Source organism: Dreissena polymorpha, chromosome 2, assembly GCF_020536995.1.
Source record: "Dreissena polymorpha isolate Duluth1 chromosome 2, UMN_Dpol_1.0, whole genome shotgun sequence".
Lineage (NCBI taxonomy): Eukaryota > Metazoa > Mollusca > Bivalvia > Myida > Dreissenidae > Dreissena > Dreissena polymorpha.
This window is the reverse complement of record NC_068356.1, coordinates 87,423,918-87,442,186: the sequence shown is the minus strand read 5'-3', so window position 1 is coordinate 87,442,186 and position 18,269 is coordinate 87,423,918. Positions and strand designations below refer to the sequence as shown.

The 18,269-nt window shown below is 35.5% G+C and overlaps 1 protein-coding gene across 2 annotated transcripts; it reads left to right on the top strand.

Moving 5' to 3' along the window:
* Positions 1 to 2,416: 2,416 nt before the first annotated feature.
* LOC127867950 (uncharacterized) lies at positions 2,417 to 16,516 on the top strand. Of its 2 annotated transcripts, XM_052409470.1 has the most exons (12): positions 2,417 to 2,558; positions 3,468 to 3,731; positions 4,410 to 4,724; positions 5,628 to 5,912; positions 6,521 to 6,850; positions 7,111 to 7,395; positions 8,746 to 9,069; positions 12,512 to 12,796; positions 14,187 to 14,558; positions 14,936 to 15,069; positions 15,312 to 16,056; positions 16,256 to 16,516. In XM_052409470.1, the coding sequence occupies exons 1-12, from the start codon at positions 2,504 to 2,506 to the stop codon at positions 16,354 to 16,356; spliced, it is 3,495 nt and encodes a 1,164-aa protein (XP_052265430.1). In that variant the 5' UTR covers positions 2,417 to 2,503; the 3' UTR covers positions 16,357 to 16,516. The 2 variants fall into 2 exon arrangements, with proteins under 2 accessions (XP_052265430.1, XP_052265431.1); XM_052409471.1 differs by lacking the exon at positions 16,256 to 16,516 and having other exon boundaries at positions 14,936 to 15,059; positions 15,312 to 15,468.
* The last annotated feature ends 1,753 nt before the right edge of the window (positions 16,517 to 18,269 follow it).

Below are 18,269 nucleotides of genomic sequence, written 5' to 3'. Positions count from 1 at the left end.
TTCGTACAAAACACGGAGCTTCGGGCAACGTTTACAACCGGTCCCGGATTTCGTGACGTGTCAAATATATTTTACAATACTGCTCTTCTGTTTATTTTATATAGAAATGTTTACGTGTCATTTAAATACATTTCTTTTAAATGTCACAATAACCTCAAAATTAAACATAAGACGTTAAAAGCATGCATACATTGAACGAATCTGCAAGATGCCTATACAGATATACACAGATAACGGGCAACCTTATGCATACAGATCTAGTTTTAATTAAAATAATAAATAGATATACGGTCTAGTTAAATACTTATGTTTGAATATTAAAACCACTTATTTGAAATCATCACGCAAAAAACGTAATATTTGTTGCAATTTTAATTCATACTTATAACTCTAATGCGCGTAATGTTTGCGTGTTGCTTTTGTGGTAGAAACTCAGATTCAATTTACATCTTGGACACCACAAGACAATTCTTTCCGCAAAAAAGCGTGAACACGTGCTAAATAGAAAGACGAATAAAAACACTTATCTATAAGGTTGCGGTACTGGCATGTACAGTCAAGGTACATCTTAATTCATCCATGGCCCTAGCTACAATTAATTATATTGAATTAAAATGATCATAAATGTACCGGTAATGCAAAGTTACTAGAAATACAAAACAATAAAATATTGCATTATAAATCACTTTGCACTATATTTAACATTATGTAATGATCTTCCGTTTATTTGCGAACTAAATCGGACAAAAGTGCTCTTATAGCATTAATGTTTGCATTAATTAACTAAGTACATAAAATACTCAAGGTAAAGAAGAGGGTATGTTCAAATTTTAATCAGGCAAAGTATTGTGCTTTTTCACATTTATTAATTAAAACGATCTCAAATTAAGAACTAGAACATCAATACACGCGTAACTAAATCAGTGTAATTGACCCCGAGAAATCTAGATATTTCATCAAATACATCAAATGAGTTATAATGTTGTTATAATCGACTGCTGACGGATGACAACTGTTGTCACCATGACGTCATATTGGTGTGACGTTCGTTCACCGATGGTCTCAACGTACAACTTTTTTGTTGGTCATTAATAGCTATATAACGAATGTCATACACTCTTGTTAAAATTGACATATCAACATATGGCAAGCCTGCATGATCGCAGCTGTATACTTTGTGCTGTACATGACACTTTACCCAGAGGGAAAAGAGATTGTTCGAAGCGATATGAAAACAAACATGACAGCGTTTGAGTTGATTTAGCCTTGATTTGACTATCGCGTAGGGAAAACGGAGTTAAATGCACGGTGCGGAAAGTGTCGTCCCAGAAAAGCCTGTGCAATCCGCACGGGGAAATCATGGACGATACTATCCACTTAAACTGAATTTTAACTTAGGAGATATTTCTCATAAGCGAAAAATACAATAAACGCACAAAGTGTCGTCCCTAATTTGCCCGTGCAGACTGCACAGGCTAATATAATACGAAACTTACCGCACATGCATTAAACACTGTTTTCTAAAAGCGAGGCTCATTTCTATAAAAGTCTCACACAGGCGGGAGGTATATTTAATTATAATTAACTCCTCGCAACAGCTTCCAATCTGTTACCATGCAGTCGAAACTGTCATCACAACACACACGTACATCAATTAATGATGGCATTTACGTTCAATTGCATTTAATTCACGAAGTATAATTGAACACACAGTTCCATTTTCGTTCTGCATTCTAATAATATTGTTTTGTGAAAACGATGTTCAACGAAGTAAATCGATTGTTTACTGTTGGGCATTACTGATTTATTTGCTATATCAAACTAGGTGGGTACGGGGAAAAGTTTGTAAGATGACCGATGTATTTTGAAAGACAAAACTGATTAGGTACAGTGCGTTTTTTAAGACGGCATTTATATAAATTTATGCAAGCATGGACAAGCATGGGCCTAGCGATACCAATATTCATTATTGCATCCTGAACAATCAAATATAACATAATCCAATAAATATTTGAAAAGATTTTAGTCACTTTATTTTAGTTGCATGCTATGTTCGCATAATTGCGGCTAGTGTTTTTCACTACGATTGTTCTTTAATCCTAATATTAACTAAAGATAAAGTGCTGCTGTTATACTGTGTAGATTAATTACTACAATATTATCATTCATTTTCAATTTTGTCGCGTTAATTATGTTCGTGCTGGTTAGTGTATTATCAAAATGCAACGATATATTGACTGAATTGATAAACAAACAGCACACTGAGTTCATTTCTATAGGTTTAAAAGTACTTAAATGCAATAAATGACCATCGATATTTCACCAAAATACCCATTTACCCCAAATTATCTCTAAACTTATCGAAGACTTGGGCGTAGTTGATAAAGGGGCAGGTGTCCCTCTTTTAAGTGTTGCATTTAAACGTCTTAAATCCGAAAGATATAGTTTTAAAAATAATTTTCATTAACTTTAAGCCAGTGAAAGAAAGGTTACAACATTTAACATGAATACGAAAATTTATTTTTTCATCGTTTTATGTGTTGGATTTGTCGTGATTGGTAACTAAATGTTAATGTTTATGTGTATTGTCTTACAATGCAAAAATGTCTGTATTTTTTTAAACAATTAAATAAACAAGACTCGTTAATTGCTCGAAAGCTCTATTTGTTTTGAATTGTAAGGATGATAAATGGGCGATAGACAAATATTATTGTATTCATTAATTTTGGAATGGCCATCAGATATTGATGCTCTGTATTATTTCGTCGCTTGCGCAATCTTAATTTAATCCTAAAATTAAAACCATCTTAAGAACCTTTATTTCGTTCGTAAAAATATGTGAACAAACATTATAGAAATGTCTTAAACTTAAAGGGACCTATTCACAGATTTTGGCATGTATTGAAGTTTTTCATGAAATGCTTTTAATTTATTTATGTAAACATTGGCCAAAAAAGATCCAGTAAAAATAAATAAAGAAATATATTATCCATAACTGGGTTCGAATCACTGACGCTTAGAGTAAAAGTCTAACATTAAAACCACTCGGCCATCTATAGTGCGCAGAGTATTTTATACTTTATATAAGCAATCCTCGTAATGTCACAAAATATAACGATGACAACGGAACGCTCCAAATTATTCAATCGTTTCCTGTTTGTTACGCTTTATAATTGTTAGGTTTTTAAATCTGCCAAAGGTGCATGTAATTGATATTTAAGAGCATAGCAAAATGTTCAGTATAACAATTTCCTCGCACATGTCATAACTCCAACGAAAATTTGCAAATCTGAAACATTTTTTTTCAATTTTGTCAATGTACAAAACGTGAAAAGGCCCCTTTAACCCCTAAAACATACTTTTATAACGATATTTGGACCTGCAAATCAAAGATAAGAAACGTTAAACCGATTTCGAAAACCAAGGAAAACAAAATAAAACTAATAGATAATGATGTACTATTTCAGATTTCGCAAAAGCAAAGATTCAAGTTACCACACTACCAGCTCAACTGCAAATAGAATGGGATCCATCGAACATTTCTGTACAATCGTGGGACCTTACATATGACGTCATGGGTACCGAATACCATGGCGTCTTGGACGTGATCGGCACGAGTTTCTCAGTGAACGTGAGCACGGACCAATATCCGGGAAGCCTGTATAAAGTAAGCGTGTACCAGGTAGTTAATGGGACACGACAATTGTACGGGATCGGCTATGGAAGAGCGAGTAAGTTTGCTCATATGAATCAACGTTTTCCCCATAGTCTAACCGTTGACATCTCAATTAATTGAATAAACAAATCGTTCAGCAGCACTGCATAAATCTTAGGCAAAAGCCAATTCATTCGCATTATATAAGTCTTGTTCTGAGAAAACCAGGCATAATGCATGTACGTAAAGTGTCGTCCCAGATTAGTCCGCACAGGCTAATCAGGGACGACACTTTCCGTCTTAATTGGATTTTTGCTAAGAAGAGACTTCATTTAAACGAAAAATGTAATAAAAGCGGAAAGTGAAGTCCATGATTAGCCTCTGCGGACTGCACAGGCTAATCTGGGACGACACTTTACGCACATGCATTATGCCCGGTTTTCTCAGAACAAGACTCATATCATAAATAGATATGCACGCTGTATCGTAATGTCCGCTCTGATTTCGTGTTTCTTGTACTTTTTACTTTAGAATGTTATAAAACAATGAAAGATATATTTTACAATTAAAAAAAGCAAAGAAAAGAAATCAATAGGGTTTCGTGTCAACAATGTTTTTTATAAAGAATAAACAAAAACAGCAATAAAGTGACACGTCTAGATCTTCATGTCACTTTTAGTTTCCCCACAACCGTACGTTCTGTGTTCGTTTTTATAATTATTCCAATACCCTGCACTGATTTTCGACATTTCAGATTGTTCAACATCGTTTCACACAGTTATAGGGGACACTAACAGTCTACGTTTCCCTGGCTATTCTCGTGTCATTCCTTCAGGCGTCGTCTGCACGTGGAATTTTGTTGGAACCGTAGACACGTGGTATCGAATTCAAGTCAGTGACTTTAATATTAAGATGAATGAAAGTTGTGGCGATTACGTTACTGTTAATGACGGGTCGTTTTGCAATACTTCTATGTGGATATCTTCCAAGATCATAACAAATTCCAGTTTTAGCGTCAAACTGTTCACCAAATCTTCAAAGGGCGGTCCCTTTGAGTTTATTGTAACAGGTATGTAAAACAGATGAGCCGTGCTCTGTGAAAAAGGGGTTAAATGCATGTGCGTAAAGTTTCCTTCCAGATTAGCCTGTGTAGTCCGCACAGGCTAATCCATGACGGTACTTTCCGCTTTTATGTCATTTTTCGTTTCAAGAATCAAAGTCTCTTCTTACCAAAAAATCAAGTTTAGGCGGAATGTGTCGTCCCTTATTGACCTGTTCGGACTGCACAGGCTAATCTTGGACGACACTTTACGCACATGCATTAAAACCCCTTTTAACAAAGCGCGGCTCAGATGTATTAAAATGTGCACTGCGTGTACGTTGGGCCAATTACATCTGCGTTAAGTTTCGGTCAATTTATCAAATCTGCATAGAACAGATTAAAGTAGGCTTTTAAATCTTGTATGTTCTAATTGTTTAAAAAAAATAACTTTAATGGATCTAGTAATCAGGTAACACAATTAATGCCATCATACTTAAATTTTAATATTATCTTTTAAAGGTTTCATGGTTTCTAATGTAATATAATCATAAATGTCATCCATCAAATGTCGCGACGTACCAAGTACGGATGCACACAAACATGTCATATGCAAAATAGGAGATCGAAACGACCGAAGCGAAACAATCATGTAGAAAAAAAGTAAAAAACAAACGTTAATTGTTAAACTTAATTATCATAAACTTAGCTTTATATCATAGGAAAACATAACAAATGATTATGGACTACAAGTAAATGCTCCACGCGATACATACTGAAGATATTACTCTGCTATTGATTTTATATTTCCCAACAATTGTTTATTTTGAACATTTTTTATTTTGAATGCCTTTTATCGATGCAATATTTCGTGATCCCAAACATTTTAAAATCCTTAAACACGATGACTGAAATAACGATTCTCGTTAACAGCTGTACACAGACTATATGCTCCCACTAATGTGACGGCTTACGCACCTGATGACGTCATCAACGTCACGTGGGAACCACCGTCTTATCACCCAGAAAACTTCACTTATACGCTACGACTGGCGCACTACCCATTTACGTCATTTTTGGACATGACGTTGGAAGGAAATGCGACGTCTTACTCGATTTTGCTGACGAGTCACTTTGGTCAAAACTTCACCGTTCAGATCCGGTCTGTGTCCGCTGACGTCACAAGTGACTTCGGGACGCCAATTTTTGTTCGGACCAGTAAGTTTTTATTAGCTTACGTGTAAATGGATAAAAGAAAGTAATGAAATAATGAAGCAACCGGACTTAATATTCCTATATGCCTGATTGTCATGTATTAAAAGCTTTGGTGTTGCTTGTTATTTCAATTTTACTGATAACAATTCATATTCTGTTTAGCATGGAAATAAACACAGGAACTTAAAGTTACTTGTTCGTAGATTGGCGAACTAGAGTCCTTTGGTTTAAAAGGTAAACGCAATCGGGCATCATGACTGTTATCTAATGTCAGTTAGTCTTGATATAAATCATCAATCTGTTGTAACACAAGTTAACGAATATAACAGAATCATTCCAAATGCTTCAATTGTTTGATTAATTTAATCAAACAATTGAAGCAATAATAATTTAAATTAGAATACGATAATTCAACTCAGATGTATTTTCATATGAGAGAACATCCTATGTGGTATTTCGTTCACTGAGTTCAAGTGTTCTTATAGTTTTTGAATTGGTCGCAAAAAGTTGGGATAATGGTCATAACGAGAATCTGTGAACAAGTCTCTTAGACATTTTGAAAACGGTCAATTGTTTTACCATCGTATTATTATTATTGTTTTATTCTGCAGGCTGTAAGAAGGACTATTTCATCAAGGAAACGCAACAACTTTTTGTTACGTCGGAGCAGTTTCCAAATAATTATTTACCCGACGTCCACTGCACATTCACATTTAAAACGAATGACGAGTTTATTTTGCGGATTCTTACGCATACACTGGATATCTCAGGAAGCAGCTTTTGTCGGGTGCCGCCATTTCTTGAAATCAATGGAGAGCGCTTTTGTTCGGACCATTTGCCTTCCCCAATTATTGTTCACAATACGTCAATGCTGGAAATGATTTTTGATTCTGGATTGAATACGAGGGGCGTTGGGTTTAATTTCTCAATCCAGTCTGTCGGTATGCAACTTTCAATTGTAAAGCTCTAATAAATACACTGATACATGATTAAAATTTGCCCCACATAGAGGGAATATCTAAATTCTTTAGGAAAATATAACAGAAAATGTTAGTTTGACATTCAATTAAAATTTGATAATAAATGTCTGTTTTCCAAAGTCTGCAATACGCACACTGATAATTTTTAACTGTAATCTTCGGTAAAGGGTTAAAAATATCACATTAGTATAAATAGCTAGACTTAAATATCAACTTTGCAGCCCAACAACCATCACCACCCCAGAATGTACACGCCACAGTAGAGCAAGACGAAATCCGCATTTCCTGGGCACCCCCTGCTCACCGTCAGGCATACGTCTCGTTATACACCGTACAGTATGTCCTGCCTCCGCACACACCCGGCGCCACAATGGTCTTGACCCAGGAAAGCCGGAACTTCACTATCGACACCCATGGCTACAGTGGAAGACTTTACGTTTTTCGGATGTCGGCGTCAACTGACGGAGGTCAAAGCGCGTTTACGGCGCCGCTTTACGTAAGAGCAAGTAAGATCATCCAACTCGAGATTGCTATCACCAACAACTGCAGAAATCACAACATAGTATAAATCATAATCATCAACAACATGATTTTCATTGTCAGAATCCTATTAGACAATAATACCAGAACTTTCATTAATCACCACCACCGCAACCACCGCTATCATAACCAACATTATCATCATCATCATCATCATCATCATCATCATCATCATCATCATCATCATCATCATCATCATCATCATCATCATCATCATCATCATTATCATCATCATCATCATCATCATCATCATCATCATCATCATCATCATCACTATCATCATCATCATCATCATCATCATCATCATCATCATCATCATCATCATCATCATCATCATCACCATCATCATCATCACCATCATCCTCAGCATCACCATCATCATCATCATCATCATCATCATCAGCAGCAGCAGCAGCAGCAGCATCATCATCATAATCATCATCATCATTATCGTCATCAGCAGCAGCTGTAACATTAGTATCACCATCATCATCAGCAGCAGCAGCAGCAGCAACAACAACAACAACAACATCAACGACAACAACAACAGCAACAAAAACAACATCCTCTTCTTTTTCTTCACCGTCATCAGCGTCGTCGCCGTCCTCATATTCTCATTCTTCTTCGTCAGTATCGTGTTCGTTACTTATCAATATATCTTCCACTTCATCAACACAACTTAATGTTGAAACCGACAAAATACACATTGATCAAATCTCTCCAGGCGGATATCGCCCCTTCATCTGACCCGGATGTGGAATATTGCCTTTTAATATCAAACATGAACGTGGCTCTATTCTATTGCACAAATAGATTTCAACGTTAATATGTATTTCAATCATTCATGCGTGATGTTTATTGTCATATACTATGTGGTTTGCGTTTGGGTCAATAGACTGTAAATTGTTTTGCTATTTTTTCGATTTATGACATTAGGGAGAACATGTAGTAAAAACGATCTTACGCAAAAATCTAGACAGCAATTCAGACATACATCATTTCATCGGTTTTAATAGTTCAGTAGGACTGCTTCGAAATTTTTGAATGGGTGTTTTACTTAACATTGTCCTTGTAGGCTACGAAGCACACACGATAATTACCGCAATTGTTGTTTGCAAATAAGTTATAGAAGAAGAGACTATCTATACGCACGCTTTAATTTGTTTTGTATGCAAAATCTCACACCCTTCGACAATTGAACGAACTGATTTTGCATGCACATATATATATATTTACATACCGTTGGTATAATTTATCATTATTAAAACAGGTGTTGAAACTTTTGAAAAAGAACTCATATCGTTTTCCTTTGCAAGGTTGTGGTAACCAATTCCGTTTAGAACGCCACCAGGAGGTAATAATCCTCTCTCCAGGATCCACTTCCGCCTACTCACCGGCTGTCGTCTGCAACTGGTCAGTGGTAGCGCCGCCCAACAATTGGTTAAAACTCATTATGCAAGAATTTCATCTCGAGGATTCCGTTAATTGCACAAAGGATTCCCTATCTATATCTGGACAGGAGCCCCTATGTGGAAATCAAACCGGTTCATATATTTTTAGACGAAATAGCCTGGACTTTCGTTTCACCTCCGACTACGATATTGAGCGCAGAGGGTTTCATCTTGTAATAATATCTGAAGGTATGAACATTTTACGGAGTTTTCGTAGTTTCTACTTTCAAAGTTTCGTAGTTTTGAAACATGTCAAAACATATATTTACCAACAAATATATAGGCCCTACAATTCGAAACAATCTGAAATTATCATGATAGCAATAAAAAGGCCGATTATCCTCACCCTAGCCGTCTGGGAAAGCTACCCGGGGCATCTGGAAGCCAAATCTATCGCTCTGCGACTTAACCATTCACGTTTTACAACTTCAACGCCGTATTAACGCTTTCGTATTATATATTAATCTGATATGTTGTGAAAGATATATATTCACCATTTGTATATTTATTGTATTTTATATTTGTATATGAATAATGGTAAAACATAAAAATCCAAATGATCCTCTAATGGATTAGATTTTGACGCGTTGTTTGTAATGTTAACCCTTTGCATGCTGGGAAATTTGTCGTCTGCTAAAATGTCGTCTGCTGAATTTCTAAAATTAGCATTTTCTGCGATTTTGTTTCAAAGAATACTATCAGAATAGCAAACAGTTTGGATCCTGATGAGACGCCACGTTCTGTGGCGTCTCATCTGCATCCAAACTGTTTCAAAGACCTTCGAAATTCGGTTCCAGCACTGAAAGGGTTAATTTTAAAAATAAATGCAGATGCCTGTTACAAATTATCATTTAAATCGAGCTATTTAATATTTTGAGAAAGTTGCTATAATTCATGGACGATCTCTGTATAGTTTATTCAAGTGTCATCCATATATACATTATGTAGGCATGATATGAAATAAGTAAAACTAAGATGTCATACTTAAACTAATTCTAAGAGACCATACTATTGTTGCATCGTTCAATTTTAAAATATATATCAAGCAATATAATAAGATATAACATAAATACACCTGCTAAAAGAACGGAAAACTATTTTAGTGAATTTAAATTTTAAACGATAAAAACAAACTAGTCTAATATCTTGACTAAAAAATTCTTTAAACTGATAAGAGTTATTTGTTATCGTTTTTCTTTAAAACATGGATAACATTTGTCAAGTTTGTACAGCACAAAAACTTTTTACGTTTTGTGTAACATTGAGAAAGATACGAAGAAATAAAATTAACCTCTGTCGGTATAATCGTGACACAACGAAACTTATAGAATATGTACGTAATTAATTAAACTTAGTTGTTGAAGTCTGGCGATATTTCGCTCGGCTAATTTAAACAGTGTCCCGCTGTGCTACAAGATGATATTAATAGTTTTGTATTAATTGCAATTAACTCAGATAAAATAATACGTGAAGCCATGCGTAATATCCTTCGAACGAACGAGAGATTAAGCCATTCAATGGGATTACGGTCTATTTAAGGATGACATTTTTTCATAACTACTGGTAAAATGCGCCGTCTGTCAGCAAAATATCGTTAGGCCATACAAATGTGTATGTTTCATACACTAGTTTTGAACAGATTGACATGCTCGACGTTTAGCTTTTGTAAACTATGTTATCCTGATCCCATTATGCCCGGTGTCGTTGACGTGCGGTATGCGGTATGCGGTGTGCGTCGTCAACGTTTAGCTTTTAACCTCTTTAGTGGCCACATTTGTACGTATAATCTTAATGAAATAATGCCAGAACGTTTATCTGGAAAATATCTAGCCCAAGTTTGAATTTCGATTGCGTGCGTTCAAAACTAGGTCACGTATTGAACACCGGAAAACAACTCTAAAGATTAGAATCTTCATGAAGCATTTTGAGTATGTTTATTTCGACAATATGTAGGCCGATTTTGAATATGGGTCCCTCGTGTCCACACTCTATGCCACCAAGTCAAATCTTATAAAAACCTTTTTCTAATGGTAACCTGGAAAATATCTTGATCAAGTTCAAATCTTGGTCACATGCGTGTAAAAACTAGCTCACCACATCGAATCTTATTTAAAACAACTGGTTACCACTCTAGAGGCCACGTGTATGCCTCGATGTTGATAAAACTTGGTCAGAATGATTATCTCGACAAAACTCGTAACCACTCTAGAGGCCACATGTATGCCTCGATGTTGATAAAACTTTGTCAGAATGTTTATCTCGACAATATTTAGGCCGGGTTTGAAATCTTGACCACGTGCATCTAGAAACTGGGCCATAAGGTTATATCATAGACAAACATTATTACTACTCTAGAGGCTACATTTATGACGCAGTTCTGGAGAAAATTTACGAGGATGCTTATCTTGACCATAACAATGATATGTTATGTCTTGGACACTTACGTCCAAAAACTTATTCGTCAGGTTAAATATTAGAAGAACCTTGTCGCAACTCTAGAGGCTACATTTAGTATTAAGTCTTGATGGAACTTTAAAAAAAGTTTACAAAACGAAGGCAATGCTTGAATGTGGGGTCAACAATCAGATCACCAGTTCATGTCTTCAACAATGGGTGTCCGTGAACTCATGTGGGCGCTAAAGGGCCATGCTGTCCTTCTTGGTTTTCTCTAAAGAACACATTCTTCTTCTTAAAATAATGAAATTCTTACATCCATGGAATACGGATTTTACGGGAATTATGTAAGGTCAGATTGAATTGAATACAGAATAAGTTTTCTTCGGCCTTATGTAACGTGGCAATGCGTGTTCAGCGTACAATTCTGTGCTTTGATTTATACTGTTATAAACAGAGTAGCAAAGACGAAACGCATTTCGCAGCAAAGGACATTGTTTCCGAGTGTTTGTCATCATCCTAGCTAATTGTCAATCGACTTTCCGATGCACTTTATAGTAAAAATGGTTTAAATGAACGAGTCGGAGAAACGTTTGGAACCATTATTCCAATATCAGAGGGTGGGGATTTTGTTCATGGCTCTTTGTCAATTTTTCTCTCATTAAACATGATAATATATATTTATTTGAATATATTGGGCTCATGGGCCCATATACTATCCAGGGTACGTTACTTCCACCTGTGATTTTTACGCATTTGTAGTCGCTTAGAACGTTACCTTTAATAAAAGACCTTTTTACTATACTAGCATTCAAGTTTTAAAGGTTTCAGTTCCAACCATTAGATTCTGATAAGCAACGAACAGCATAAAACCCGAACAGACTGCGAGTTACTCACAGGCTGTTCTGGTTTTATGCTGTTTGCACTTAGCAATTTTTACGTTGCTTCTGAGTTGGATAGGGTTAACTAACCGCCGTGGTGTGACTACTACTACATTAACAAAAAAAACACAACAATGAAACAAACAATCGACTGAGTTATTTAAAAACATATGTATTAATTAATCAACTAAAGTTCACGTGTGTTTAGGCAGTTGTATGTTCAATAAATCATCAAATCAATAGGTATGTTATAAATCAATAATTCGAACTTATAACCTCCCCCCCCCCCAAAAAAAAAAAAAAAAAAAAAATTAAGCAAACAAACAACAACAACAACGAATCAACAATTATTGCAGGTCCTACACCGGGCGCACCTGAAAATGTCTCAATGCAGACGACCCAGTACGGCATAGTGGTGCAGTGGCGACCCCCGCCATTCCGCACTGAGTTTGTAAACGGGTACGCCATTATCTACGTGATTGGTAACGATGGAAGTAACCATACCGACAGAGTGATACCAAAGGCTCACTATCACGTGATCGATATGACGTCATTTACGGGAAGAATGGTTAACGTATGGATTCGCTCGATTGGCGATGTGGAAGACAGCGTCGCAGTTCCGGTCGGAAAGATTCGGACATGTATGTAGACAAGTAGATAACTGTAGACATAATACTATCCATTTAGGATTATTAAAAAAATGTCGGTACGTAGATGTATATGATGGTCATGAAATACATGCGCTGAAAGGTTTTGCTATTATTGTACCATAATTCAAGTACGATGCTTGTAGGTGAATTAAGATTGTATACACCTAGTTTCAAAAATTCGTAAGCAAAATTCCGAAGTATTTTGCTCATTTCATTAACTGGTGCGTACTGTCTCTTATCACTTCTTTGGAAAATACTTTAGTGACTTTTTGTTTTAAGAAACGTTCTGTATTGAACATTCACCAATATCACATTAACACGCATTCTGATACCCCATAAAAAGTTATTTGATATATGAGTCGTGTTCTGAGAAAACTGGTCATAATGCTTGTGCGTAAAGTGTCATCCTAGATTAGCCTGTGCAGTCCGCACAGGCTAATTAGGGACGACACTTTCCGCTTTTATGGTATTTTTAGTTTCAAGGAAGTCCGTTCTTACCGAAAATCAAGTTTAGGCGGAAAGTGTCGTCCCTGATTAGCCTGTGTGGACTGCACAGGCTAATCTGGGATGACACTTTACGCACATGCATAAAGCCCAGTTTTCTAAGAACAAGACTCATATGATCAATATACAATATGCAATATGTATAGATGTATAACGCTTTTCAAACAAAAGGTTGATGGATTTTAAATGTAACACTTATAATATACTTTTGAAATGCCAAGTTATACATCTCAAGCTCTTGTTGTTAGAATCAAATACCTTTACAGTCATTAACACACTTATCGAACATGTATTCATTTTAGTAAGCATTCTGATAAAGCGAGGGGTGTTCCAATACATTGCCATAGACTCAAAATGTATATACTTAAACATATTATCAGAAATCATCCTCAAGGCAAGTAACACTTCTTTGCGAGTTTAATAGCTGATTATAGCGTTTGCTTCCCTTTACATAGTTTTATTTTAATATTACAATACACATTAGCGAATGCTTCAAGAATATATAATTTTAATTATAATTGTTGTGTCATGAATTTCTAAAACATGATTGCCGGTGTAATGTAGACCGGATCAAGTAGGTAAACTGCGTTGCTATGTCTTAATAATGCACACTTGACAACACAAACACTTAAATTATTAATTATTAATTGTTTACACACTGCAATAATATGTGAATGTTCCAATCAATCAGGAACTGAAGTTTTTCTTTCAAAGAAAGTTTTTTTTTAATACTGTTAAATATAGAACTGGATTATGGCAATAAAGTTTAGGTAATAAGTGTATCGAGGTACTTTACATAATGCATTCAAACATGGTCGAGTTTGGAACTTCATAGAGCTCTATGAACGCTTGTACTCAATATGATCATTTCTTACAGTCTGTGGTGGGGTTGTGGAGATCGGTTTGGAACCAGTCTATATTTCGTCACCAGGATACGGAAAAGCGACACCTGCCGGCATTCTTTGTGACTGGTCCATACGAACAACACACGTCCACAACACAACGCTACGATTCGCGCTCATAAGCCTCGAACTTATAAATGTTGGTTCATCTTCTTTGGCACCCGAGATATCGTGTGGATCGTATCTTCGAATTGACAACGTAACACGTTGCGCTGGTATTGGGGAAGCGGAAGAAATGGAATTGACCCAACACAGGGAAACAACTCTGACCTTTCAAACTGGAGACGCCGATGTTGAGTCGCGTTTCCTGATTCGACTTGAAACTTACGAATATAGCGTTATCAGTGGTTAGTTGGTGATATATGTTCATTCACAACATTCAGTCTCACTGGATCATCTGTCAAATTATCAATCAACTAACTATATCTCACGTATTTGTATAAAAGTCCACAACTGCATTAAAGCTCTATACAATTTATCATAGTGTGTCCTTAATATGATTATATTGCTCTATTTAACTTTATATTCTTTATCACTGAAAAGTTGTTATCATTGAATTATGACTTCACTACATTGCATGAATTCATATGCGTAACTTTTACCATCGAAAACGGCTGTAATTCATATATTTATCAAAATGATGCTCCTAAATATTCTGAAATTGAAAGCTGATTTTAGCGTAAAGAGAAGCCGTGTTTGTACAGCCCGCAGTTTTAAACTTCAGACAGCCCTTTACAGTCAAGCTCTACACGTGTCTCCATTCTCCCGTCTAGTGCGAGCGCGTGCGCAACGTGCGCTGCTGTTATGACGACACTGTCGCCTTTGCTTACGTCATTATCAATGACACAGTATGTACATGTACGTATAAATGTGGTGGTTGGTTAAGTATAAGCATGTTCAATCTTACGCAATATTGTGGTAATTTTATTTAAACTTTATCCACTGACAGTTATTTAGCCACGTTAATGCACTTGCTTATAAAAATAGCTGTTGGTACTTCAATTAACGATGTTGAAATACTTTTACTTACCGGTATTCCGTATTTTCGTTTAAAATATTAGGTAATTAAAAGGTAAAGAGGTATTTTTTCTCTCACGCAGGTTTCTCCTATCGCGGACTTAGATGAACTTCGCCCATCAAACATCACTCGATCATCATGGATTTCCGCCCACATTAATTCAACATCGTCAAGTGCCTTACAAATATCTTCAGTACAGTCTTCGACATTACCATATATGGAAACTTTTGTACGTGATAAATCGGTGTTATTGGAAACACAACGATACCCACCAGAGTTAATACCTTCATTTTCATATGCATTTACATCAACATCTTCATCGTCATATTCATCATGTGTCCCATCAACATCAACGTTACCAACAGTAGCATTATTAATATCAACTACCGAATCAACATTATCGTCCTCGCCAACAATCGAGCCGATATCAACATCATCACCGTCGTTAGATAGAAGCAGTATATCAACAATCTTAATTGACGAATCAGGATCAGCAGACCTATATTCAGAAACACGAAGCATCAATGCAAACTCTGTTGCATCTGTGACACTATTCCCTACGACGATAGTTTCATCATTTGAAGACCGACATTTCAGCCATACCGTTTCGGCATTGATGGGGCTAAACACAAACCGTCTTGGACAATCGAACAAAGAAGACGTTTTCAAAGCGCCTAACACTGCAACCTTTCTTTCTTCGTCAATAAATTCGAGACCGACATCAAGGATTCTATCCTCGCAGACGGTTTTACCAACACAAACGTTATCTTTGTTACCGACAGAATCTGCAAACACCGTTGTGAAACGTCAACAAGCATTTGGTTCTGGTATGTTAAGTGAGTGTAGATAAACTGAATACTACATAAAAGGGAAATAAATAAACTAATATAAGACATGATCGAATTGTATTACAGGCTCACGGGTTAATTCGCTTGATTTCGGTCAAGTAAGTAATATATTACGCATTATTACGTGCTGCAAAAGTTGAAATTAAACTTCAATCAGATTCATTCTTTTTTCTTCCAGGTTCCACAACAAGGATGCAGTCATCTTACGCATTTATGACAATTTTATCATTTTTCGCCATAAATATCTTAAGATTGTATATGTTATTAAGTATGTATTGATACATATAACCGCGTATCGCTTGTGTTCAAAGTTGTTTGGTTTTTTCACTTGTCTTATCTCATCATTTAAGTGCATATTATGTCAGGAATCAGTTTTGTTTTTGTTGTATTATGTACTTTACGGATATATTTCATCAATAATAAAATAAAATTTGAAAATTACTAGTTGGTAAAACACATCTTGTGGAAGAAAATTACCCGATTCGATGGTACGTACCTATCTATATGTTATTCTCGAACATTTCCGAATGTATGATTTGCTGCAGTAGTTATAGTTATTGAGTTATTGAGGCTTAACATATTTAGCCGAACTTCAAGTTTGATTGCGTAAAATAGTACCGATTAGTAATAGCATTACGTAATAAAGGTAAAACAATTTTGGAATATCTGTAAAAAAAAACACTTCGAGGCTCTAAGTCACGAAAAAAAATTCTGAAACTAAAGTCTACAATTTAATATTATTCTTTAAACTGTTTTGTTTTTACAGTATAATATAGTACAACATAGAAATAAACCTCTCTTTACAACTTCATTTTTCGTTTAGAATAATTTATTGATGACATGTTCACTTTTGTATCCTGTATACATTGAAGCGCTGAAAATTATTTTGTTATTTCTAATTCTATTATTCAATCATACGTCTGTGAATAGATTTGTGAATATGGACCTTAAGCTGGCCTCGAGCTATTCTCTACGGTCGAATAAAATACTTCAAATTTATTGAATCAGTGCGAGTTTTCTGTACAGGTAAGCTTTAAAAAAAGATTTGTGAGACAAAACAAACTATTATTTGATTTTAAGTTTTATTTATTTTTTAATAGTGTATATATATTGCGACACAGCCTTTTCCGCGCTGCCTGTTCGGGGTCACAAAAGGCAACGAACGCATGAGTCGCCTCCCGATCGCCCGACTTCCGGAATTACCCCGATGGTTTAGGGTGACTCCTTCATATACAGGTGCGAGAAAATGGCGGACGGTCGCAAAATATAGTCACGATGTAAACATAGTTTTCATTTTTTTAAACAAAAATACACAAACAAAAAACGACAATGGCGTAAACATGTATACAAAAACAACAACAATCTTAGTAAAATTGATTTTCACAGGGTGGGTGTTTTATTCTAATTGCATTTTTTAGTCAAGTTAAAGTATAATAATGTACAAATTGGTATCCTTTTGGGCTATCTAATTTGAAATTCGTAACCAAACACGATATAGAGAATGTAACGGTATTGCGAATGAACTCAATCAACATCTTTTCAAGTGCTTAGCTGACAAGAGAAACATGTTATAAAGAAACTATGGATGACATTGAAGAATATCGGTGGTGTTGCGATGTTAAAGGGACTGTCCAACAGATTTTGGCATGTATTAAAGCTGGTCATTAACTGCTTTAAATGCTTTATATTGATAAATTTAAACATTTTAACTAAAAATGTCCCGTAAATTATAAGAATACAATATATAACAAGAAATATCTTTAAAAAAGATATACGGCGTTGATTGTGGTCGATGTTTATGAACGATCAAAAGTTATCTCTATGAGATAAAAAGTAGCGGATGCCTTTTTTCTGCGCAGTTCTTAGCTACATCACAAGAAAATCAATTACGGGGTGTTGTGCCAGATTTTGTGGCTTATTTTGCTTTATGTGATATTATTACTCAGATATCTATATTTACAGAATAGAAAGCACAAGAAACATGAAAATAAACGAGTGCATATAGGTCAGCCGGCAATACTCGAATCTTATTTAATTGCATAATTATAGTATAGTAAATTATTGTGCTCATGCTTAATAAACTGGTCTAAATGGATAAATATTTCTAATTAATTTTATCAAAATTGGTCCTTATCATGCAAATGTTGAAAACATATTAAAAATCGATGATTGACATACCACAATAATATCGC

Excerpts from the sequence above, each read along its gene's own strand:
- LOC127867950 (XM_052409470.1), top strand. The coding sequence starts at position 2,504 with ATGAATACGAAAATTTATTTTTTCATCGTTTTATGTGTTGGATTTGTC. Across the intron at positions 3,732-4,409 it reads GATCGGCTATGGAAGAGCGA|ATTGTTCAACATCGTTTCAC; the intron begins GTAAGTTTGCTC and ends TCGACATTTCAG. Across the intron at positions 4,725-5,627 it reads CTTTGAGTTTATTGTAACAG|CTGTACACAGACTATATGCT; the intron begins GTATGTAAAACA and ends TCTCGTTAACAG.